The 27,166-nt window shown below is 37.5% G+C and overlaps 1 protein-coding gene across 3 annotated transcripts in view; it reads left to right on the top strand.

Annotated features, from left to right (window-relative positions):
* The window catches only part of UVRAG (UV radiation resistance associated), a 309,203-nt gene that overhangs the window by 215,169 nt on the left and 66,868 nt on the right, over window positions 1-27,166 (top strand). For all 3 annotated transcript variants that reach the window (XM_065944543.1, XM_065944542.1, XM_065944544.1), the window contains one exon: window positions 13,456-13,534. In XM_065944543.1, the coding sequence (XP_065800615.1) occupies window positions 13,456-13,534 (79 nt within the window). The remainder of the gene's footprint in view (window positions 1-13,455; window positions 13,535-27,166) is intronic.

Below are 27,166 nucleotides of genomic sequence, written 5' to 3'. Positions count from 1 at the left end.
GGAGCTGAGCCTATGCCTTTCTGACTTTAAAGCCTTAACTTCTTACACCTAACTCCCCCTTCTACTTTTCTTCACCTCCCAGAAGTAGGTGTTATAATTAAATAAATAATTTTGATGTAAAGTTGGAGCACCTAAGTGGTTTACAGAGCATATACCATTAGTTGCATTGATACATTTAAGCAAGCCTATATTATATGCACACATTGTGAAGTTGTCTTTAGAAATTTAAAATGGAGAGTGGTTTTTCTTCCAAATTCATTTTCCAGATGGAAACATCTTGGCATTTCCAAGTATGGTAGGTTTATGCACCTTGCATGCTTAATTGTAGGATTTAAAACAAAAAAAACTTTACAAATTTTGTGGGAAACAGGTGCTATTACACCCGGGCAAATGCAGGATGGCTGTTAATGTTGTGGAATGTGATTTTGATTTACTTGGCAGAATTTTTATTTTATGAAAATAGCTATTAAAATAGACATGCTTTCCATCTTTTAATTTTGCTCTGTTCATTGAAATTTGCCTATAGACTATTTTTCAACAGTTACTAAAAGGGTGTGGAAAAACTGAAAGGTTTCTGCAAGGAAATTGATATTGAATTCTTTAACAATTTCCACAACCCTGCAACTTACCAAGTTTTAAAAAATGGGGATTATTTTTAACCTTCTTACTGAAATTATTTGGAATTCTATTTCCCTGAAATTCCCTTCTCTTTTTTAGTACAACTATGTCTAAAGAACTATATTTAATATTGGCAAAGAGAATAATCTGATGTAAATCTTTTCATTACATGATTTCTCCTTTAAAAACTTATGATGGTATCTTACTACCTATTATATCAAATTTAATTTATTTTTTCACAGTTATATATGATTTCCTATTAGATATTCTATTTTTCTTGCCTTTCCCCAGAGGAGGAGAGGAGAAGATCACTCTTCTTGTTACTCTTTTATGAGGACTTACTTTTGTTACCCTCTGTCCAATCTATTGCCTCTCTTTTCACTTCCTTCTGAGATCTTTGCTGTGTTTTCTGATTATCACTCTTCAGTGATTGTAATATATACAAGTCTTTAACCTCTTTACTGTATAACTGTAGTATACAACTGCTTGATGTAAGTTAAATCACTCTCTCTCCTCTGAAAGTATCACCCTGGAGTCTTTTCAAGAGGAGACTGTTTCTTCTACCTCCCATGTCTCTTGAGTGTAGAGAAGGTAATGTCAAAACTATTTCTCATATACCTCATGTTTTGTTTTTTTTTTTTATGTTTTAAGTTTTTTTTAATTCATTTTTTGACTTTTTACAATGTTATGTTGATTTCTGCCATACATCAACATGAATCAGCCATAGGTATACATATGTCCCCTACTTTTTTTTTTTTTTCCAGTGGGTTTTGTCATACATTGATATGAATCAGCCATAGAGTTACACATATTCCCCATCCCGATCCCCCCTCCCACCTCCCTCTCCACCCGATTCCTCTGGGTCTTCCCAGTGCACCAGGCCCGAGCACTTGACTCATGCATCCCACCTGGGCTGGTGATCTGTTTCACCATAGATAATATACATGCTGTTCTTTTGAAACATCCCACCCTCACCTTCTCCCACAGAGTTCAAAAGTCTGTTCTGTACTTCTGTGTCTCTTTTTCTGTTTTGCATATAGGGTTATCATTACCATCTTTCTAAATTCCATATATATGTGTTAGTATACTGTAATGTTCTTTATCTTTCTGGCTTACTTCACTCTGTATAATGGGCTCCAGTTTCATCCATCTCATTAGAACTGATTCAAATGAATTCTTTTTAACGGCTGAGTAATATTCCATGGTGTATATGTACCACAGCTTCCTTATCCATTCATCTGCTGATGGGCATCTAGGTTGCTTCCATGTCCTGACTATTATAAACAGTGCTGCAGTGAACATTGGGGTGCACGTGTCTCTTTCAGATCTGGATTCCTCAGTGTGTATGCCCAGAAGTGGTATTGCTGGGTCATATGGCAGTTCTATTATACCTCATGTTTTGACATTTAGAGTGGATCTTTTTTTTTTTAATTTTTTTTATGTGGACCATTTTTTAAATCTTTATTGAATTTGTTGCAATATTGCTTCTGTTTTGTTTTTGGTTTTTTTGGCTGGGAGGCACGTGGAATCTAAGCTCCCTGACCCGGGGCTGAACCCGCACTACTTGTGTTCTTGTGTTGGAAGGCTAAGTCTTAACCACTGAACCATCACGGAAGTCCCAGAATGGATCATTTTCAATGCCTTTTTCTCTATATGATAAAATTATTTTCAGTAACAATCATGAAATGACACAGATGATAATAGCCAAAAAAAAAAAGCAGAAAATTTTCTTTTATTGAAAAAAATATGCATATATATGTATTTACTTTTTCTTTTGAACACGATTTCTGTGTACCCATCTTCAGGGAGCAATTTTAAAGGTTTGTGTTTTACTGTACCTTGTTCAAGGCTGACTGTAAATATTTTTGTATCTGGATAACCTTGTATAACTACACCAGGAAAAAAGTAGTTCAGAACTAAGAAAAATTGCGCATTGCTATCATTGTTTATTTTGAAGCTACTGTTTAAGCATGGGAATATGTAATACCAGACAGTCTGGGGACACACACTGTATCCAGAGAAAGCTTGGACGATTCTAAACCCTTTAAAACTTAGTCAGTTTGGAAGTGTGTAGTTTAGTCCACTTTGTTGGGCTGACTGTACAAGGAGTTCTTCAGATTAACTTCCATGTTGATATAAGGTTTATTAGCATATGCATAATGAAAACATCCTGATTTGAAGATTGCATTTATACTGAAATCCCAACAGTCACTTCAGCAATTACTTAGAACTTAGACCAACAAAAGGTTCCTCCCCCCACCAGGATTATTTTATCACTGGCATTAAATTTGTTGTTTTTAATCTATTTTATTATCATTTTAAATGCCTATTGAGATTTATGCACCTTCTTATAGACTGCCTCCATCATCCTGCCCTTGTGGGGCCACTGTCGTTAACCTAGTAGCTTCAGGCTTATAGTTTGTCTCTTTTCAGTATCCTAAATATTCTTACTCCATCATCCTTAACCCACTTACCTACAGTAAAGAAAAAAAAATGGAACAGTTGGATGATTGGCACACTGTACATTCAGAGTCATCTATTTCAGTTGGATTGATACATCCTAAATATCTGGTTCTCCTTCTGTCTGACTGTCTCAAACCTCTTCTTGTGTTTACCCATTTGCAGTTTTCCCTTTCATTCTTGACAAAGCATCTCATTTCTGACTTTATAAAGAAAATAGAAGCTACCAAATGGGAATACCTCAACCTTCCATCAAAATACTTTGAAACCTTTTGTAATCGTCTCCATTACCTTCAAAATGCCCTCTACTTTGTTGACCCTGACCCAGCCCTCTGGTCCCCCAACTGCTTCCTCTAAAGTGCATCTGTAAAATCAACAAAGTTTCCTGTGTCTTCAGGTTCTCTTCTCAGGGAATTCAACCTATCTCTTTCCCTAACTGAATCTGATACACTGGTAGCTGTTAATTTTCTTATATGTTAGTCGGTAGATTCAGATTCAGATGAGATTGGGGTTTTCGTGTTCCTCATTGCTTTTTCTAGATTCTAACCTCTTTACCCTGTTGGCAAAGCAAACATACAAAAACCTATTCCTTTGAGACATGCTCTTTTCCCCTGCCAGTCTTTGTTATAACCCCATTACTCATCATGTGTTTTGGCAACAGAGAAACAAAGTACACAGATAACATAGGAAAGAGAAACAGTTTTTCTTTCTATTGAAAATCTTGTTATGATGTATGACATTAACACACAAATAGATGATTCATTCAACACGTTGGCCTTTCATTTGCTTCATTTTTGGCACCAGTGACCTCTTTGTGTCCCGTCGTTTTTATTTATTCCCATGGTTACACTCTTAATCAGGTCATCATTTCCATTCCGTATCCGGAATCTGATTCTAGCATCTTGCTCTTTGATGACTACCTTGGTCTTTTCAGCCTGTATGTTAGCCTCCTGTTCATTGTTCTTCTTGGTGACCTTCAGACATGTCTTCTTTATCCAGTTACATTCAGTTCAGTTCATTCGCTCAGTCGCGTCTGACTCTGCAACTCCATGGACTGTAGCATGCCAGGCCTCCCTGTCCATTGCCAACTCCCGGAGTTTATCCAAACTCATGTCCATTGAGTCGGTAATGCCATCCAACCATCTCATCTTCTGTCATCCCCTTCTCTGCCTGCCCTCATCTTTCCCAGCATCAGGGTCTTTTCAAATAAGTCAGCTTGTAGCATCAGGTGGCCAAAGTATTGGGAGTTTCAACTTCAACATCAGTCCTTCCAATGAATACTTAGGACTGATCTCCTTTAGGATGGACTGGTTGGATCTCCTTGCAGTCCAAGGGACTCTCAAGCATCTTCTCCAACACCACAGTTCTAAAGCATCAATGCTTCGGTGCTCAGCTTTCTTTGTCAGCCAATTCTCACATCCATACATAACCACTGGAAAAATATAGCCTTGACTAGATGGACCTTTGTTGGCAAAGTAATGTCTCTGCTTTTTAATATACTGTCTAGGTTGGTCATAACTTTCCATCCAAGGAGTAAGCATCTTTTAATTTCATGGCTGCAGTCACCATCTGCAGTGATTTTGGAACCCAAAAAGATAAAATCTGACACTGTTTCCACTGTTTCCCCATCTGTTTGCCATGAAGTGATGGGACTGGATGCCATGATCTTAGTTTTCTGAATGTTGAACTTTAACCCAACTTTTTCACTCTCTTCTTTCTCTTTCATCAAGAGGCTCTTTAGTTCTTCACTTTCTACCATAAGGGTGATGTCATCTGCATATCTGAGGTTATTGATCTTTCTCCCGGCAGTCTTGATTCCAGCTTGTGCTTCATCCAGCCCAGTGTTTCTCATGACCAGTTTACATTACATGGCCCATTATTTTAGTAACACCCTTGTCTTGCCCCACTGTGCCTTCTTATTCTTACAGCCTTGCTGTCCATTTTCTCTCTACCTGCTACATGCAAGCAGATGTGTAGAGAGTTACACAATAGTTTCATTATAAACTCCTGATTAATGACCACTTCTGGTCTCTCATTAGTGCTCAGCAGTTCTGTTACATTTCTTTGTTCAACTTGTTCTTCCATCCGTTTGATCAAACTTTCATCCAAAACAAAACATTGAGTTATTTATGATCTCTCCCTCTTTACCACCTTTCACATCCAAACCATAACCAAATTTTTATGAATTTATCTCCTAAACGTCTTCATTAGTCTCCTTTTTTCCATTTCTAACATTGCCACATTAGTCCAAGCACCCATGATCTCTCACCAAGGTCATTGCCACAGGAAAGTCTCTTACCTTCTCCAAACCATCCTCCACTTGCAATCAGCATATTTTTTTCAAAAATGTTAATCTGTCTTTGTCAGGAAAGTTCAAGGAGAAAGAGTTGATTAAAGAAGGAACACATCAAGTGAAAATGTGAGCAAGTGACACCTTTGTTTGAAGTCCTTCCATGGTTTCTTATTTTTCTTAGGGGGTCAGACTGTGTCCTGACATGATCTTGAGACCTTTGAATAATCCACCCTCCTATCCAGCTTTAACTTCCTCTCTTGCCAGAACTCCCCTCAGACTAACCGTACTGGCCTTCTTTCAATTCCATGTAGCAGCACACTTCCCCCTGCGATGGCTTCTTTGTATATGCTGCTTTCTTTGGTTGGAACATTCTTTCCCTTAGTTCCTCCTCATCTTTGAGGTCTCAGCTCTAATGTCACTTTCTCTCAGAAGTCTTCCCTGACTCTCTCAGTCTTTGTCCACCTCTTTTTCAGAATAGTGTTCCTTTCCTTCAGAGTATTTACTTTATAAATTATATATTTGATAGTGTGATTATGTGAGCAGTGTCTGTGTGCTCCACTGTACTTTAAGCTCTGTTGTCATCACCACACCTGGCACACAGTGTGAGTGCAGTGAAAAATTGTTGAATGAGCTAACAGTTTCTCTGGTGATCACTTTCTTTCATCCTTCCTATTCTAAGGGGAGAATTGGCCCACCTGCTGACCTAGGCAAATGCTCCTCCTGGGCCCTCCCCACCTGTAGGATGGAGAGCCCGTCCCCTCTCACCTTCTCAGGGCATCCTGCTACGCTTGACCATGTCCTTCTAGTTACTGAGCGCTGCTCTCTTTGTGCCAAACTTCACATCATCTCCATGTCCTAACCTCATCACCCCTGAACTTACACCAGTCTTCCTTCATCTCCCACCGCTTCATTTAAACTTGTGTTTGCCATATTACCAAAGCTACCTACCAATGAACTCATGTAATTACATCCAGTAGACCTGTTTTCATGTCTGTTTGGCTTGATCTGTCAGCAGCATTTGACTACTGATGATATCTTCTTTCTTAAATTAACACTTTTTCTGTGCTTTTCTGGTGAGATACCTGGTTTTCCTCAAAATCCTTCTGAGCAGTCTTTCTCAGGCCCCTTTTTATTTTTCATCTCTTGTTGATATTCTTAAGCCTCTGAAACAACCCTGTTCTCCATGATTTCCTTAGGCTATCTCATTCACACCTGTGGGTTTAGTTTCCATTTAAGTTTTTCTGTAATTCTTTAATTGATTTTTTTTTTTAATGGAGAAGGAAATGGCAACCCACTCCAGTATTCTTGCCTGGAGAATCCCATGGACAGAGAAGCCTGGTGAGCTACAGTCCATGTGGTTGCAAAGAGGTGGACACAACTGAGCACACAACTGAAAGAAGAATTGCTATTTTTACCCCAAATTTCTCTCTTAATTTTATGTATAATAGCATTTTATGTAAAATTTAGCATATATGTTGTACACATGAATAGTATGTATCACCTGCTTCTCTTCAGCCTTCCCTGTCTCAGTTCATAGACACCACTGTCTGCCTGAGTCACTCTACTGAGAAAACAAAGTGTCATCTTTGACCCCTCTCTCTCCACCACGGACACAACCATCAGTCACAAAGTTCTTGCACTCTGCCTACAAATTGTAGCTCAAGTCTCTTCACATATGTTCCTCTTGACTACTGGAACCCTAACGAAAACCATCACCACAGGACCCAGCAATCCATCCTGGGCTTGTACCTAGAGAAAATCATAATTCCCAAAAGACACATGTATCCCAGTGTTTACTGTAGCACTATTTACAATAGCCAGGACATGGAAGCAACCTAAATGTCTATCAGCAGAGGAATGGATAAAGATGTGGTGCATATATAAAATGGAGTATTACTCAACCATAAAAAAGAAAATAATGCCATTTATAGCAACATGGATGGACCTAGAAATTGTCATACTGAGTGAAATAAGTCAGATACAGAAAGACAGATATCACATGGTATTTCTTATATGTCAAATCTTTAAAAAAGGGTACAAATAAACTTACTTCTCTGAGAGAACGTCATCTTTTCAGAACCTTCAGAGCTTCCCCTCTCACTCAGAGTAAAAACCAAAGTCCTTACTCTGCCCTGTAAGACCTGGTTTGATCTGGACTCGACACCTTGCTCACTTTGTCTCCTCTTCCTTTTCCCTCACCTTCTCTACCCATTTTCTATCTTGTGTGCCTCTGGCCCAAGTTGCAGTTCTTCTGCATTATCACCAACTTGCAATGAGTTCTGCATAAAACTTTAGTGATAAAACTCAGTGGAAAAACATTTTCCTTTTTTTAGTCATGACCAAATGTAGTAGTCTCTTTTACTCTTCCAGGTGGAAGGAAAGAGAGAGACGAGCATTTCCAGGAAGTGAGCAAAGGTAGAAAGGAGCTTGGTATGTTCATGAGACTATGAGGGACACACTTGAACAGGATGAGGTTGCAAATAAATCCTGCAACATTAGTCAGATCACTGAGGCCTTGAAAGTGAGGCAGAGGAGTTGGCATTTACAACAATAACTACTTAGGAAGCAGGGCTACCCACTGACATGATAAAGTTACTTAAGGAAAATAAAAATAATACCTTATCCAGTGAGTAGAGGGCAGGAATGGTGCTAAACATCTTGTAGTGCACACAACCACTAAGAACTTCCCAGAGTGGTGATGAGAGTGAGAGATGCGAATGTTTCACCAAAAAAAAAAAAAATGACTTGTGAACCTGTTGAGCTGCATACGTGAAATGCAAGAAGGATAAAAATCAAATGCCTGAGCAACTGAAGAAAGTTGTGGGGGACACTGACCTAGGTGGGAGAAAGTAAGTTGAGTTTGAAGAAAACTGTTGGCCTTGGAACATGTTGAGGGCATGTCGTCACATTTTCTATACATACAATGAGCAGAAGTGACCTTAATATGCACAGTAAAGATTTGGAATTAACCATAGTCATATCTTCATCCTCAATGGAGCCATCAAAGAGCCAGACATAGTTGTGGGACTCCAAAGGTAAAGGTGAGAAACTATAACCAATGTGAAATCCTTTTTAGAAATGTCTGGCTTGGGAAGGAGAGGAAAAGGCTTAATATAATTGTATCTTTGGGGAAAAAAAGATTCAAAATAAATTTATTTCATACTGTTTTTTCCAAATTGAGTGCAGCATGTTCTTAATATACATACACACATAAAGTTATTTGAATATGTATCATATAAAATTTGTGTGTATAAATTTTTAAAATTTTCCTACTTTCAGCACATACATAGGAATCTGTTTTTCTGACATTTTATTTGCTGACACTTTAGTAGGTCTTCTTTGCAGCCTTAGCTGATGCCTATCATGATGACCCTGTGGCATTATACCCTTGAAATATTTCTCAGTTCTTGAAGGAAATGTGAAGTTGTATTCAATGTATTTAGTTTGGCATATTCAGAACTACAGGATCTTAGAGATGAATGAGATATTATACCTCATCAAGTGCAATGGGCCATCCAGTGTTTGATTCCCCCTGTGTTAGTGTCTAGGGCTGTTGTAAACAAATTATCACAAACTTGGTGACTTAAAGTAGCAGAAATTTATTCCCTCATAGTTCTGGAGGCCAGAAGTCTGAAATCAGGGCATGGAAATCTCTAGGGGAAACTCTTTCCTTGCCTTCTCCACCTTCTGGCTCCAGGCATTCCTGGGCCTGTAACTGTGTAACTCAGATCTCTGCCTCCATCTTCACATGGCCGTCTCCTCTTCTCTGTGTCCCTCCTCTGTGTCCTTATAAGGACAGTCACTGGATTTAGGGCCCAACTGGATAATCAAGGATACTCTAATCTCAAGATTCTTACCCCTTTTCCGAATGATGTTGAATTCACAGGTTGTGGGTTTCCAAATATGGACATGTTTGGCAGCCACCATTCAGCCACCCTAGGCCTCTGAATGCATAGTTAGTATTTTTTGTAGCTGTATTTGCATTTATTTTTATTACACAGAAGGAGAGAGGAAGCAAAGGGACATGGCCCAACATCGTCCCCCCAACAGCCTCTGAGGCAAAGGTTTGCCTGGGCTCATTTTGAAAAGGCAGTTTTAGGGTTTGTGTTCAAGAAATTCTCCAGTCTGTCAGTCTCAGTGCAAACAACTTAAAAACCTCCCAGCTGTTCACCACGCAGGCATATAACACAAAATACAAAACAAACCTGTTTGGAAAATACCTGACCTTAAAGATGCATTAAACAGAGGATCTTCCAGAAATCAAGTTTGGCTATAACTTCACAAAACCAGAAGCACAGAATAACATTTCTGTGCTTAATAAAAGTCGCTCAGTCATGTCTGACTCTTTGAGACCCCACGAACTATACAGTCCATGTAATTCTCCAGGACAGAATACTGAAGTGGGTAGCCCTTCCCTTCTCCACGGCATCTTCCCAACCCAGGGATCGAACCCAGGTCGGCCGCATTGCAGGCGGATCTGAGCCACAAGGGAAGCCCAACTGTAGAACTCCTAGCTAACAAAAGAAGAGGAAGATCCCAGATTGCAGGCGGGGTGGGGCGGAGGGGGTCCTCTCACGACACCTGCGTCTTTTTGTTCTGAAGAGACTGACAACCTGGAGAGTAGAAAAGCGGCCTTGAGGGTGGGAGCAGAAGTCCAGTGATGCCGGCTCAGTCTCTGGGAACAGAGAGGTGGCTCACTGTTTGCCTGCCTCTCTGCTTTTCCGGCTGATCTCTGCCGGTGCATGGGATCCCGCCTTGCACAGTGGCCCCCTCGCCAGGGCCCTTCTGCTGCTGAAGCCACCACGGCCACGGCCCTTGGCGCCGCCTCCCCTTGACCATGTAGATGATCTCGTCAGGGAGGTGCTGCTTGATGGCGCTGCTGTGGATATAGCACTCGCGCACCCACTGCAATTTGTCCCTGTTCCTGGAGGTGCACATCACCTCACTGCAAGTTGATGTTCATCCAGTTGTTGCAGCTCACTGGGTGCCCGCTGTACATCTCCCCATTTTGGAGGTCCAGCAACATTGAGTGATTTTGAGCCACTTACAGCAGCAACAAGGGGAGTGTGGAGTCAGCAGGGACTGGGCTCCCTGGCCACCTCCGCTAGAGCCGCTGCCGCTCATCATATGATTATATTATTTGTTGCTCAGCCTCTAATTGCTGCCTCTACTCTAGATAGTTTGGGTTTTAACTAATTCTGTGGTGACTTCGATTTTCCTGTAACTTTTTAACCATTGACTTTTGATTTTCCTGCTTGAAGCCATGAGAACAAACCAGCCCCTTTTCTCTCTGAAAGTCTTTCATTTGTTGTCCATGAGACTTCTGTCCTCCAGGTTAAACACTTCTGGTTCCTTCAACCATTTCTCTCAAAACTATGTCTCCTGTTCTTCCAATCATCCTGGGTATTCTCTAAAGGACCCAGAGAAAGGATACTGAGTATATAACTGAAGACCCAATGCTGAGATCATGTCTCTTCCACTAAGTAGGTGACTGAGGCAAGACACCTCTGTTTTTTTTTTTTTTTAAATAACAAAATCACTGGACCACCCTACTTCACTGCATGTTTTATATAGTCAAATGAGATTATTACAAAACCTGTAAGAAACATACCTTTTAGAAAGGTTCCCAGTTATTTATCTGTATACTTGTAAAAAGAAATTTTAACTCCCAGAACCGAACATAAATCTGTCAATATAGTCTGACCCAGTACAAAGGAGTTGGCACTAGCATGTCCCCTGGTTATCTGCTCTGTTCCTATTAATACAGCCTGGAATCATGTTAGCTTTTTAGTACTCATGTCATAATTATTCACACTGAAATTACTATGTACTAAAGAGTGCTAAGCCATCTTCACAGATATATTTATTGCTTTCTGATTCATTGATTTTTACCATGTAGAATCCGTGAATTCTTTATACAACTCGGCAATATAATTTAAATTGAAAAAGAATTTAATATTGTTCATTTTAATTGTATTTCTTGTAAAGGTATAATAATAGAAAATATATAGTTGTTCCTCTAGTTATTTCATGTAATGCCCCCTTAAATGAGTTCTATTTGTGCTAAGAGCATTTTTTTTATTGTACTTAAATGACCACATTCCTGTCTAAACCTGCAGTTTGCTAGTGAGATTCTCTATGTGTATTGAATTAAAATGCCTTTGATTTGTATCTTATGTCCTGATGATAATAAGTTTTATCCTTTTGGATGGATTTCATTTTCCTAGATTGCTTGTTAGTAGGTCTATAAATCCATGTACTATGTGATAGGTGATAGTTCAACATGACATGACGTTTTAAGAATTTGAAAGCAATATAAGATGTGAGCTCTGTCTTAATATTTGATCTGTCTTAAAGTTTCCCTATTTGACTCTTTGGCTCTACTCACTCTTTAGATTTATTTTAATGGTACATGCACACCTTGGGGCTCTTTCTTTCTATGAAGAAATCCCAATGAAGTAATAAAGTCAATGTTGTAACATCCATTTTTCAGGATTTAGAGGCTTCGTTTTCAGTGTATGCTTAATTCAATTTATTTTCCAACATTTGAAACAGTTTCTGCATTTATAACTTGAAAGTGGAGATATATTGTGGGTTTGGAGAGCTATGCAGATGGTCTACATGTAGTGATTTGTAGAATAACATCTATACAGTATAGAGCTTGAGGACTCTAGTAGATTTCTTCAAAATACTCCTGTGCTGGTATAGCCTTTCAATTAAGTAGTTTCTTTGCAAGCTATTCCATACAAATTTGAATGATTTCCAGATACCCTGTAAAAGCCTGGTGTGTTACACTTTGCTTATCCTGACTTTGCTTTGCTATCATTTTGAATGCATCTCAGTTTAGGGCCAAACCATATGTCCTACTTTTTTTTTTTTTTATAGCTTCAATTAAATACAAAGCTACATCTTCTTGATGGGTGTATGAAGCATTTGGTGTTCTACTGTAGAGCATAAAGGCAGTTCATGACCTGGCTTGGTCCCCAGTGCCTATAATTTTATAGTGCAGCAAATTTACCTTTTGGACACTATGATATCAGCAACTTGAGAATTTAATATAAAGTTTTAAATTCTGTTTCCTTTCTTTTATTTTTCCTAGAAAACAATATATCCTTCAAGCATTATGGAATGTATCTTAGACATTATGGAATGTTAAACCACAATTGAAATTAAAACTATCTAGTAATTTATTTATTTCTGTAAGGTTAAAATAGTAATATATTGCAAAACTAAGGAGAATATAGTTTCTTCTTGACCATATTTAAGTTGTGATTGATCTGTTTATAGAGAAATCTATTGCACAGGTTAAAATGTATGATTTGTCTGGAGAATCAGGGAAAAATACAATAGAACATAGATACATGCTAACCTTTTCATGTTCATTTTTAGGAGTAGAAGAAGGAAAATAGTGAAGGAAACTTATTCCCTAAAATAACTCATCACCTATATAATGATCTTTAGATCTCATGCCTTTGTTGCTTCAGTGAGTCAGGTTAAAATGGAAAACCTTAGAAGAACACTATGGCATGAGTACGTTGCCTTAAAGAAGTAACATCCAAATAGCACTCCCTACGAATGTAAATGAATATTTGATGAATTTTTGCTCACTGGTTCTGTTGATTTGACTCACCACCTCAGAAGAAATAGAAAGCTTATATATTGCTTTCAAATGTGATTTTTTTTTTCTTAATCTTTCTCTCCTATTTAATAGAAGTTGAGATGTCAGATCCAAAGTGTTAAAGGAAAAAAATTCTAGGATCTGAATCTTAGGGTGGTAAGTTTATGCTATATAAATATGAGACATAGGGGCCTCAGCTCCTTGAGATTGGTGGATCACTATCTTATTTATTAGTCTCTTGTTGCAGGACTTACTCAAGTCTTCCTTTGAAATGAAACTGCCATCATCCTGATCTGCCTAATGTTATGAAGATATTAAGATAATAGGTTGCAGTGACTGTATAAGTAGCTTAGTCCAAATTTTCAGATATTTATGCTGTATCCAAGAAGCTTCCACCTTTGTCAACTACCTGGAGTTGCTTTACTCCAGTTTTGGAAAACTTCTGACCCTACTTTACCTTTTTTAGGTTTCCATTATACCCAAAAGGAGGAGAGAAGTTGCAGTTTGATTACGGTGTCTATCTTCTGAACAAAAATATAGCACAGGTAAGTAACCCCTCTGTGCTTATCTCCTACTTGGCACATGGCAGCCTGCTTTCTTGGATTGCTAACCCTCTTTATGAATAAGTTCTACAGTGTACTCTTTTATTTAGCTAGTTACAATGATAATACAGAGTTCTTTTTTGGCCACAGTATTTTTCTGTGCCATTATAAATTCTACAGAGAAGCAATGGGTACAAATTGGACTCCTCCTGCTAAACTCAGAAGCCCTTTACTGAATTGTTACCTGCCAGTAGGTTGTAATTGAATGTGTGGGCTTTATAACCTCTTGCCTCTGCAGCTTGACTGGTAGTAGCTTTCTTCTCACATAACTTTCTTCTCTTAGACCACTTACAGGAACTCATTTTGCATAGGGAGTTGTTTATGGAGTAAAAGTTTAGTGACTTTGACAAGTCCCTAACAGTCTCCTCACCTGTTATCCAAGGCCCCACAGAAAAGTCCAAGCACATGGTCCTTCCAGCTCATCTTGAGTTTTTGTGGCTCTCCCAGTGTCATACCCATTCACACCTCACTTAATATCTTTCTATGTGCCATAGCAAGGCTATCAGATGCTTGGGTTTGCATTTTCCTGAAACAAATACACCACATTTCCTTAGCACACGTGGCTCTACTTCAAGAGGTAACATGCCATAAACTTTCTCATTGTAGAGTAAGATCAGCTTCAGTGCCTTGTTTTTATTCGGACATCCTTCCAGTTGGACTGGCACATGGAAGAGATCCCACTGTTTGGCTGTTATTTAAAGACATTATCAGCTGTATCCTCAGACCTTTCTTTTATATAGAAGCAATAAGTTTTGTGATGTTTTTGTTTTTATGAGCTGAGTTGCTTTTTATCCATATGATTCTAAAGACTTACTGAACAATTCCCATATTCATTTCTGATGGATCTAGAATTGTTCTTCTATATGGTGTCACCTTTGCCTTTCTCCCTGTCATCTAACTTCAGTTTAATGTTGTTTGGTTTTTATTAAACTCTTAACTTTTCCAATACTGAATCAGATTTCTAGTTTCCAGTCATCGATTAATCATTTGCTTATAACCTCACATTCACACTGCTTTTGCTGTTACTGCCATCCAGCTCGTGTTCTTCATTCCAGGCGCAGGCAGCCTTGCTCGCAACCTCTAGCCCATGACTCATCTTTCCATGTGACTGATGCTTTCCCTCCCTGCAGTTTTGGCAGAAGAATATCTCAGACTAAGAAACGGGACCTTAATTTCAAGTCTGTGCCTCTCGAATTACTAATGACAGCTGTCGTACCTTTGAGAAGGTAATGCTTAGATGACAACTGTCAAGCAGTGGCCAGACTAAGGATGCATTAAGGGAGAAGAGATCTAAGTAAATTAGAGAGCACCTGCAGTGAAGTCAACTAAGGTGGAAAAGAGCATGTGAACACTGGGGTCCAGAGTCTGGGAGTCAGGATGTCAGGAAGGTTGTCCTCATTTAGTAGAATTAAGTTCTGATCCAAGTTCAGAGATTCTTCTCTCTTTGCCCTATTTTCTGTTTCTTGCTTTAAACAGGTAAGACCTAAGTCAGTCTTTTAGGAGTCTTTTAGAAGTTTCCAGGTGAAACCTACTCCTAATTAAGGCTAAGGCTGAAATGCCTGGATTTCCTCATAAATCCCAGCTTCAAACACACACATGTGCACACACACATGCATGCATGTACACACATACACACTTAATTCTTCTCAGGTCCAATAGGAATGGCAAAGTAAGGTATAAAGGAGGTGCTAAGAATAGCCTTCTTTGAGAACAAGACCAAGAGGGAGGCTGACTGGGTATGATGGAAAACTGGGGACAGCCAGCCCTCTTCATCAGACTCCGATCCAGCAGTGTTTGGTCCTCACTTTAGAGCACTTCTAATTTTATCCTTAACAGAATTAAAGCCACAAGTATGCTGAGCTAGTTTTATTTCTCTGTTTAAAAAATGGATTACTTCTACTAATTTTGTATCTTCTGCAACTTTATACTCTGAAATTCAGAGAGCAGTACATGTGTGTGTAGTGGGTTAACCACTCTGATTCCACGGGGAGCAAGTGTCTTGCTCTCTCGTGTTTTTCATCACTGTCATGGCAGTTTTAAAAGGAGACGACAGTAAACTTATAAACAGGCTTCCTTAGGTTTCATTTCATTCCTGAGGCCTCTTCGTTTAGAAAGAAACTTTCAACAAATTTGTGACCTTCAACTTTTTTCACGTTAACGCCATTTTGTCTTTAGCCTTACTACCATCACTTTCTTACATTTCAGCTTATAAGAAATCACAGAACCATAATTATTATGGCTCCTAACCAGGTATTATATTAATAAGATACTTCCAACTTGTGAAGGTTAATTACACACACACACACACACACACACACATACACCAATACATGTTGTCAAAAGGGAGTCTGTCTTCTCAGCCAGTCTCATTTATAACCCATCTCTAGAGATGTGAACAAATCATACTATTAAAATGACCCCACCTCAGTAATTTATAAGCCACGTTAGTGGAGGTGGATGAAAGCACTGGCATGTGTTAAAGTGCCAGAGAAAAAGGAGTGAAGTCATTTAATACTGCATCCATAACTTGGTTGAGGGTTTGAATAGTCAATAGGACCTTTCATCACAACCAGAAGTAGTAGTAAAATCACTTTTTTTGGTAGAGGAAATGACAGAATTTAGTAATATTTGTTACTTCAGTATTTGGGATCGGTCCAGCCCAAGTTTTGAAAGCCCAAGCTTAGAAAGACAGGCCTTCAAGTAGAAATCCTCAAGTGTTGTTTGAAGAGCTGAGAGGGTTGGTAAGGCCTGCTTGCCCTCTTCCTGTCACTGCTGTCTAAAGGGGTGTGTGTGTACAGGGTTAGTATTAAAAGTGAATAAAGCAAAGTGCCTTGTTTTTAGCACCATTTACTAATATTTTTCAAGTGCCAGCCCCTTTGGCTGGAAATAGTCTTCCCTCTTGGGCAGCCTGTAACACTATAGAAATGGATCTGGCAAAATTCAGGTAGAGTGTAATTAACATGGTTTAAGAAACCAGCTCCTGCCATAATTGTCAGTAAGTTTATAAGGACATTATATTAGTATTTGTGTATAGCACAGTAGTTTGCTTTTAGTTCCCAGAGTAGTAAATCAAAAATTATAATATTTTTTGGAGAGCTTTACAGTCTATAATATACATACATGCATTACTTATCCACGTGACCCTCATCATCACCCTGCACAGTGAAAAGGGCAGCATTTGATCCAGCATTTCCACTTTGGGGTATTTGTCCAAAGAAAGTGAAAACACTGACTTGAAAAGATATCTACACCCCCTCATATTTATTGCAGCATTATTTAAAATAGCTCCTCTGACCATGGGATTCTCCAGGCAAGAATACTGAAATGGATTGCCATGCCCTTCTCCAGGATATCTTCCCAATCCAGGGATCAAACCTGGGTCTCCTGCATTGCGGGCAGATTCTTTACCATCTGAGCCACCAAGGGGAGCCCATTTAAGATTAGACATGGAAATTACTTGTGTCCGTCAGTGGATGACCAGATAAGATGTGGTATGTGTACACACACACACACACACACACACACACAAGAATATTATTCACCTATGAAAAGAAGGAAATCCTGACATTTGCAACAACATGGATTGACCTTGAGGATATTATGCTAAATGAAGTAAATATCATATTATCTCACTTGTACGTGAAATCTAAATTAACAACAACAACAAAGAAAGCCCAGACTCTTAGGTAAAGAGAACATAGTATATGATATTGTCACAGGTGAGGGTAGGAGGTGGCAGAACTGGGTGAAGGTTGTCAAAAGCTACCAACTCTCAGTTATAAAGTCAGTCAGTCCTGGGGATGTAATGTATAATATAGCATGTTGACTACAGTTAATACCATATTGTGTTTTTGAAAGTTGCTGGGAGGGCATATCTTAATAATTTTCACCATAGGAGAAAAAAGTTTGCTACTATGTGTAGTAAAGGATGTTGACTTAGCATTGTGATCATTTCACAATATATACTGAATCATTGTGTTATATACCTGAAACTAGTGTAATATTATATATCCCAATATATTATGGGAGATGAACTAATGGATTAAATGTGGGAGACTAGAGAAAAGGAGGAATTAAGAATGACTCCTAGGTTTTGTATGTGAGCAGCTGGGTTATGAAAATGCTGTTTATTGAGACGGAGAAGGATCCAGGAGTCAGGGTTTGGGAGAACCAAAAGTTCTGCTTTGGAAATGTTAAACTTGAGTTACCTTATAGAAATCCAAGTAGAATCTTGAAGTAAGCAACAGGATATATGAGTCTGGAACTTAGGGTGGGAGTCAGTACTAGAAGTACAGATTTGGTCATCATCAATATAAAGATGATGTCTAAATTCATGGTACCAGTGTGACCAACCAGGAAGAGAGTGCAGCGCTAGCTCCAAAGAGAGAGACAGATACAGACAGAAGCATACAGTGGGATTTAGCCTTGGGAATTCTGGTTTAGAAGTTTAGAGGAAGATGAACCAGCAAAGACTGAGAGAAATGGCCAGTTGGATAGAGAGAAAACCAGGAGAAAGTAATAATTTGGTAACTAAGAGAATTTCTGGAAAGAATGAGTAATCATCTATGTGAAATCCTCCTATGAGATGAAATATTCAGTGGACTTGGGAACATAGAAGTCATTGACAAGAGCAGTTTCAGTAGAGGAGTAGAAGAGGAAGTGAAGAAGTGACATTGATTGTAGAAAGACCTTCTGAAGTGTTTTTTGTGAAGTGAGATAGATAAATGGGTTCATAACTGGAAAAGATTGTTTGTTAAAGAGAGATTTTTTCTTTTCTTTTTCTTTTTTTATTTGGTTTTGGAGGGATGTGGAACCTTTTTGGTGTGTCGTTTTTTAAGATGGGAAATATCAAGGCATATTTATATGCTAATGTGAGTGATCAGTTGAAGAGAGAAATTGCCAATGCAAAATAAAGAAGGAATAGTTGAAGGAGTAATGTCAAGAATGTCCTTGATAAAGCAGTAAGAGTTTTATTGTATTAAATGTTGACCCTTGAATACATATTTTTAAAATATTCTGTGTGATAGAAAGGGAAATAGGCATAAAGCACTTGTACAGTTGAGTTACTAACTAAACTGATTTTTTTTTTTCATGGAGCAACATTTTGAAAGATTGTCTAATAAACAGCCAACTGTTACAGACTTAGGTATTTGGCAGACATTTATTTCAAAAATGAATGAGGTGAGCATTTCAAAGGAAATTAACTGATGATGAAATTCAAGATTTTGAATGAAAATAAGTGTGTCGACAAACTTGCATTTGCCACCATGACATTGACAGCTTCCCATTTCTTAAAGGTGTTTCTGGTGAAGTTGGCAGTGATACTTAACGAATGAGATTTTGAAATATTTTATATTAAATGTATAAGCTTTGAAAATCTGTATAACTCAATGAGCCAGTATTTTCAAAATGACCAATGTTTGTTGCTCTGAAGTCATGTACAGGTAAAGATCTCTTCACAGTGCAAAAAGCCTAATGGATTTTATTTAACAGATACAAAAAATATATTAATACTGCTTCAGATTCTATATTGCTACTAACCTTTAAAAAACTACTACTAGTTAAGTATGGAGATAGTATCAGAGAAGAATATTTATAATTGTCTGAAAAAGGCTATTAAAATTCTCCTTTCTTGCCAAATTACATTTTCTCATGAAATAACATGTGGTAACAAAATGAATGCAGAAGAATATATGAGAATCCAGCTGTCTTCTGTTAAGGCAGGCATTGCAAGAGACTTGCAAAAATGTAACATGATGTCACTCATCTCACTAAATTTCTTTCTTTGAAAATATGCTTGTTTTTCATTAAAAGTGTTATTTATGTTAACAAATAATAGATTTCTTTTATTAAAGTGAATTAATAAATATTTAAATGCTTTTTCAATTTTGACTTTTAATATGGTAAATATTTGTATATGGACCTATTTAAACAAAAGCTTTTGGAGGTCCTCAATTTTAAGAGGGTAAAGGGATCTTGAGACCAAAAATTTTGAGAACCACTGTCCCAGAAACCTCAATTGCTCAGAGTCTGATAAACCAAGACACATGTGTCAATTCTCCAAATGTGGAAACATTATATAAGAGACCTCAAATTTGGAATTCCAGTAATATGTGCAATACAAGTCATCATATCAGCAACTATTAGTGGATTCTCCCCTATTGTTTTTGCTTTTGGGTTTTCTTAAAGCCAGGCTTCTTCTCTTCTTTATTGAACGTCCAAGGACTTAAGAGTAACATTTTGTGGGTGTAGTTTACAAATACTAACCATGGTATATACATTTGTGTTGATTTCAATGGCATTTGGTATACTTACACCTGTGATTCTCATTTCATACTCTGTGAAGTATGTTGACCAGATCTGTCTTTAAGAAATTGGCAAACAGAATTCAAGATCAAATCTTCTGAGGACAGATCTAACAACAGCCCACTTTGCTTCTTCTTCTTGTTTCCTTTTTAATGTGGGCCTAACAACAATCTATGAAGTGATTAAGGCATGGACAATTATCTGCCTTTTACATATAAGACCCCTGAGATCAGGAATTCAGTAGAAGAACCAGGATTAGGTCCTGGAGATTTTATGAGCTCTCTTCTTTCTATCCTATTACCTTTCTTTTTTCTCAGTTTACTTTAAGACTTCATAGAAAGTAAAAGTAGCTTCTCCTTCCAAAAACAGTTGGAAATTTCTGTTCTGCCAGGGACATAGACTTTCTGTAAGACTTGACTACTCATGGGGCCCACACTGCAGAGCTATTTAGAAGGGATCAGTGCCAGTTTACCCAGCAGCTTAAATTCTTGTCTATTTCTTTAACATACAGTTCAGTGTATATGACACATGAGGAGAAAATGCATTTTTATTTTCTTAATTCTTCTTGGAATCAAGAATTTAAATTCCAGGAATATTTTAATAGTCAAAATACCACACACATCCCCCCCCCCCACTGCCTACAAAATTGCCAGTAACAGAGTAGAAACTTTTTAAGTCCTATATCTTAAAAAATAAACAACTATTTACTGAGATACAATTCACAAACCATACAACTGACCCATTTAAAATACAATTCAATGTTTTTTTTTAATTCAACTAATTATGCAACTATCACCACAGTCAGTTTTAGAATATTTTCGTTGCCCATAAAGAAAGCCTGTGCTCATTAGTAGTCACACCCTGTTCCTGTAAGACTTCCCTAGGCAGCCACCATTCTACTTCTGTGTCTTTTCTGAACATTTCATGGAATAGAATAAAATATGTGGTCTTTGTGACTGATTTCATTCCCTTAGGATAAGTTTACGGTTCATCCATGTTGTAGCATGCATCAGTCTTTGCTTTTTATTAACAAATCATTTTGGCAATTCAAAGATGTATATGGATATACCACATTTTATTCATCCATTCATCAGTTGATAGACATTTGGATTGTTTATACTTTGGAACTATTATAAATAATGCTGCTATGAGCATGCATGTACAAATTTTTTGTGGGGACATGTTTTGAGTGGAGTTGCTGAGCCATATGGTAACTATGTTTAACATTTTGAGTAACTGCTAGACTGTGCTAAAAGCAGTTACACCATTTTATATATCCACCATAGATGTATTAAAGTTACAATTTCTGTCATTTTTATTATAGCCTCCTACTGGGTGTAAAGTGGTATCTCATTGTGGTTTTGATTTGAACTTCCCTAAAGGCTAGTGACGTTGAGCATCTTTTCACGTGCTCATCAGACATTTGTATATCTTCTTTGGAGACATGTCTATTCAAACCCTTTGCCCATTTTTAAATTGGGTAATTTGTCTTTATTCTTGAATTTAAGAGATCTTTGTATAATTTAAATAAAAGTCCCTTCTTAGATGTATGATTTGCAACTATGTTCTTCCATTCTGCAGGTTGTCTTTTTCACTCTCTTGATAGTGTCTGTTGAAACACAGACGTCTTTAGTTTCAGTGAAGTGCAGTTTTATCTACTTTTTCTTTTCTTACTTATGCTTACTTATGCTTTCATTTCCAAGAAACCTTAGCCCAAGTACTTTTAGATTTTCTTCTGTGTTGTTTCAGCTTGTACATTTAGGTCTGTGGTCTATCTTGAATTAATTTTTTTGTGTAGTGTAAGGAAGGGGTCTAACGTCTTTCTTTTGCATATGGATATTCATTTAGCCCAGAAAATTTTGTTAAAAAGACTACTCGTACCCATTGAATTATCTTGGCACCTTTGTTGAAAATTAATTAGCTATAAGGACTTATATCTGAACTCTAAATTCTATTCCATTAATCTATATGCCTGTCCTTATGCTAATGATGCCATATCTTTTTTCTTTAAAAGATATTTTCAAAAATAATACATTCCAATTGTAGAAATTTTTTAAAGTACAAAAGAAGATAGAAGAGCAGAATTTTTTAAATAGTCTACAGCTTACATGTACCTTCTGTTATTTCAGACTTTTTTGTCTTTTCCTTTATAGTTGAGATAACATTATATATAGTGCTCAACATCTTTTTCCTTTGTTGACACAAGCATTTTCCCAAACCATTAAAAGCTCTCTAAGTATTTTTAATATGTAATATTTCATTTGTGTGCATAGTGTGCATATTATAATATATAATTCATTTAACTGTCCCTCTAATCTTGGACATTTGTTCTTCCCTGTTTCTCTTAAACTATTTTCTTAAATATTAAGTTACCATGTTAGCACTTAAAAGGTGTTTTACATATACACATACGGTCTTGTAGAGTGACGTTTTCAGTTATAAGAGATACAGTAAGGTAGATGTTAAAACACTTTATTGTGACAGAAATCCTATCTCTTAAGATTTTCCGTGGGTTCGACATTGTTTCCTGTATATCAGTTCAGACGTAAGGTCCATAGTGCTGTGGACAAAGGGGATTTTCAGTCAGATGCTCAGTTTGAAAGAGGATAATGATGACGTCTACTCCTAAGTGCTCCTTGGCAGGCTTTGTTTCTTTTAGATAGTAGAACCATCACATTTTCATGTTGTGTGTGTAACATCAATCAAATATCTGAATGAGTTATGCAAGGCCTACAAGAGGCTGATTTTATCCCCAAGGTGTTTATATTAAAGAAAAAATATGCACATTATGTAAACAGTACGAGGCATGCATGATCCCTGTCAGAGGAGAAATTCTTGTCCACGTGTGGTTCTGGCTTCAGCAGGAAGACGCCCACACACATGGATGTGCATTCCACTGAGTGGGTGAACTTGGGCATGTACTATAGTTCACTGCATCTCCATTCCCTTATCTCTGCAGAGACTGGGTACTCCCCGTAGGATCGTTGCAGGGACAAGAAACAGTGAGGGTTAACTTTGTAGCTCAGGCATCATCTACAGAAAGGGTACATGATAAATAGTAGCTGCCATTTTTTGTTGTTTGTGTTGTCATTATTCTTGTTAGGCTGATACAGAGCGGGAATGCGTCAGTAGAAAGATAACGGCACCTGAACTGGAAATTCAAGGAAGGAAGCATCTGGCTAGTGAGAGAGGAGGAGGGGCAGAACTTATTTCTATTTAAATATGTGTGTATTTAAATATATATTTAAATGTATCTTGACTTATCTCTAAATGGAAGCTTTAATTGAAGTAGAAAGTGTATACAGTTATTTTCAAAAGTTCCATTCTGTATTTAAGGGATCACATACTACCTTTATATACTTGCAAGTGATTCGTTAAATGTTCTTGTACTAATTTTTTTAAAGAATCATATTGACAGTTAACCAGTTTACTAAACATTTTTAATGATGTATTGACTGTGATCACTGTACTTTGAAATGCTGAGAGTGATAAATTAACAAGATAAAATAATTTGCATTTTCATCAGTTGGACATTTTCTTGTATTTTAAACTGAAACTAGAAACCCAATGCCAAAAATATCCAAATAAAAAATAAAACAGTTTTAACTTATATTCATATAGCTTACTTTACTTATATTACCTCTTTTGTCTTTTTAAAAAGTCCTAAATTGTCAGTATTATTATCTATATTTTACATTTAGATAAACTGAGTCTCTGAATAGCAAGCAAAGAAATTCAGGCACTAATCATCTGACTTGTAAGTTCAGGGGATCGTACTTGCTGCCTTTCTTATATCAGACAGAAAGAAACATTAAATAACAGGCTTCCCTTTTGTCTGTGACCACCTAAGAGTCAAGTATAAGTTTAGCACTTTATTCGGTTTAACATCTTTTATACCTTCTATCTCCTCTTTTGTCCTCAGTTCAGTTCAGTTCAGTTGCTCAGTCATGTCCAACACTTTGTTGACCCCATGAATCGCAGCACGCCAGGCTTCCCTGTCCATCACCAACTCCCAAAGTTTACCCAAACTCATGTCCATTGAGTCGGTGATGCCATCCAGCCATCTCATCCTCTGTCGTCCCCTTCTCTTCCTGTCCCCAATCCCTCCCAGCATCAGGGTCTTTTCCAGTGAGTCAACTCTTTGCATGAGGTGGCCAAAGTATTGGAGCTTCAGCTTCAGCATCAGTCCTTCCAATGAACACCCAGGACTGATCTCCTTTAGGATGGACTGGTTGGATCTCCTTGCAGTCCAAGGGACTCTCAAGAGTCTTCTCCAACACCACAGTTCAAAAGCATCAATTTTTCAGCGCTCAGGTTTCTTCACAGTCCAACTCTCACATCCATACATGACCACTGGAAAAACCATAGCCTTGACTAGACGGACCTTTGTTGTCAAAGTAAAGTCTCTGCTTTTTAATATGCTATCTAGGTTGGTCATAATTTTCCTTTCAAGGAGTGAACATCTTTTTTTTTTTCTTTTTTAGTTGGAGGCTAATTACTTTACAATATTGTAGTGGTTTTTGCCATACATTGACATGAATCAGCCATGAATTTACATGTGTTCCCCATCCAGATCCCCCCTCACACCTCCCTCCCCATCCCATCCCTCTGGGTCTTCCCAGCGCACCAGCCCTGAGCACTTGTCTCATGCATCCAACCTGGGCTGGAGTTCTGTTTCACCCTTGATAGTATACTTGTTTCAGTGCTGTTCTCTCAGAACATCCCACCCTCGCCTTCTCCCACAGAGTCCCAAAGTCTGTTCTGTACATCTGTGTCTCTTTTTCTGTTTTGCATATAGGGTTATCATTACCATCTTTTTAAATTCCATATATACGTGTTAATATACTGTATTGGTCTTTGTCTTTCTGACTTACTTCACCCTGTATAATGGGCTCCAGTTTCATCCATCTCATTAGAACTGATTCAAATAAAAGACACAAATGTACAGAACAGACTTTGGGACTCTATTGGAGAAGGCGAGGGTGGGATGTTCTGAGAGAATAGCATTGAAACAACTATACTATCAAGGGTGAAACAGATCTCCAGCCCAGGTTGGATGCATGAGACAAGTGCTCAGGGCTGGGGCACTGGGAAGACCCAGAAGGATGGGATGGGGAGGGAGGTGGGAACAGGGATCGGGATGGGGAATACATGGCTGCAAGCACCATCTCCAGTGATTTTGGAGCCCAAAAAAATAAAATCTGACACTGTTTCCACTGTTTCCCCATCTATTTGCCATGAAGTGATGGGACCAGATGCCGTGATCTTAGTTTTCTGAATGTTGAGCTGTAAGCCAACTTTTTCACTGTCCTCTTTCACTTTCATCAAGAGGCTTTTTAGTCCCTCTTCATTTTCTGCCATAAGGGTGATGTCATCTGCATATCTGATATTATTGATATTTCTCCCAGCAATCTTGATTCCAGCTTGTGCTTCATCCAGCCCCGCGTTTCTCACAATATACTCTGCATATAAGTTAAATAAGCAGGGTGACAATATACAGCCTTGATGTACTCCTTTTCCTATTTGGAACCAGTCTGTTGTTTCATGTTCAGTTCTAACTCTTGCTTCCTGACCTGCATACAGGTTTCTCAAGAGGCAGGTCAGGTGGTCTGGTATTCCCATCTCTCAGAATTTTCCACTGTTTATTGTGATCCTAGTTGTTTCTAAAAATTAACTTTAGCTCCTTATTTTGCATATTTTAATATTTTAAGCATGTAAATTATTTTCTTTAATTAAAGAAATAAATTGCTTATTCAGTAATGACATGAGCCTTTTCAAAACACCACTATGAGTGACATTTGTTGCTGGGAGAAAAATATTTAAAGAATGCACTTCAGTTGAAATGAAATACATAATGGTTAGTTCAGAGAAGGTAAAATATAAATTCTAACTATTTTTTGTGGCTAAACCTCATGAAATGAATTACGAGAAATAATATATATTAAAAGTGAGTTTGGTCTGATTTTAATTGGCATCAAAAAGACCAGCGTAGCTTAGATTTAAGCTTTTTAAAGAAATGAACTTCAAAAAATCGTTAATTTTAAATTTTGGTATCTAATAGAGAAAAGCATTTTAAAATGTGCTGATTTGGGTTTCCAGGGAGGATAAAATTGTATCATAATTAATGTAAATTTATCAAGGGAAAGGTCAACATCCTAGAATAAAATGAATAAAATGCAGTGTAGTTGAATATTTAAGAGCAAGTACCATGGATTTAGATTACAAAGTTCAAATGCCCATTTATCACTTTAGCTATATGATTTTAGATAAGTTACTTAATCTCTCTGTGTTTCAGTGTCTTCATCTGTAAAATAGGGATAATAATACCTCCAATTATAATTCTTGTCTCTTAGAGTTGTTACAGTGATTAAATGATACTTGTAAAGCATTTAGAATTGTGCCTGGAACACATTTAGAATAGTGCCTGAAACAGAGTAAGTAGTAAAAAAAAAAAAAGGGCTTGCAAAATAAATAAAAATGCAAAGTGCAGTGTAATCCTTATGATCAAGAAATTCCAGGTTCCACAAATAAGAAATGAAGTGAAGATATATGGAAGTAGATTACAAGTTAAATGCAAGTTAAAAAGTGAAAGGATAGGGGAGTTGCCTTTTTAGCTGCATCAGTGAGAATAATGCTATAGGGAAGGAAAATTCAGACACTTTGTTTACTCTCAGTGTAGTGAGTTTTTAGTTGTTTCAAGTTAAAACAATACTTTTCCTTTTTTTTTTTCCCAAAATAGAAATAACTTTTCATATCTTACAAATGATTCAATCTCAGTATGAGTTTATTTTTAAAATATAGAAAAATATTAAGGAAAAAATTTAAACCACTTTGGATTCTATTAATCAGAGATAAACATTGTAGTATTTTGGTGATCAGCTTTCCAAGCATCTATGCAAATATACATGCCTAAATGAAACAGGTAAAATTTACACAAACAGTTTCACATTGTGCGTTTTGTTGTATGTCTTACTTTTTTCGTTCGGTATATTGTGAAGAGAGTTTCATATTGATAATGCAGTTGTGTATGATCTTGTTGTCCACATTACACTCTGGGGACTTTGCAGTAGATTTCCAAGATTTGCCTGTCCTGAACCACATTATGGTGACAGAAGCATCTGTCTTCTTAGTTATACCTGTGTTCAGTTATTCCGTTAAGATAAGTATCAAACTGCTGGGTCAAAGAATACATAAATTTTAAAGTTTGATCTGTTTTTTATCCTCTTGCCAATGTTGTTTGTTATTAATCTTTTTTAATATGAGAGAAGA

This window comes from Muntiacus reevesi, chromosome 9, assembly GCF_963930625.1.
Source record: "Muntiacus reevesi chromosome 9, mMunRee1.1, whole genome shotgun sequence".
NCBI classification, from domain to species: domain Eukaryota; kingdom Metazoa; phylum Chordata; class Mammalia; order Artiodactyla; family Cervidae; genus Muntiacus; species Muntiacus reevesi.
Note: the sequence above shows the minus strand (reverse complement) of the source record. Positions and strands in the feature narration are given on the sequence as shown.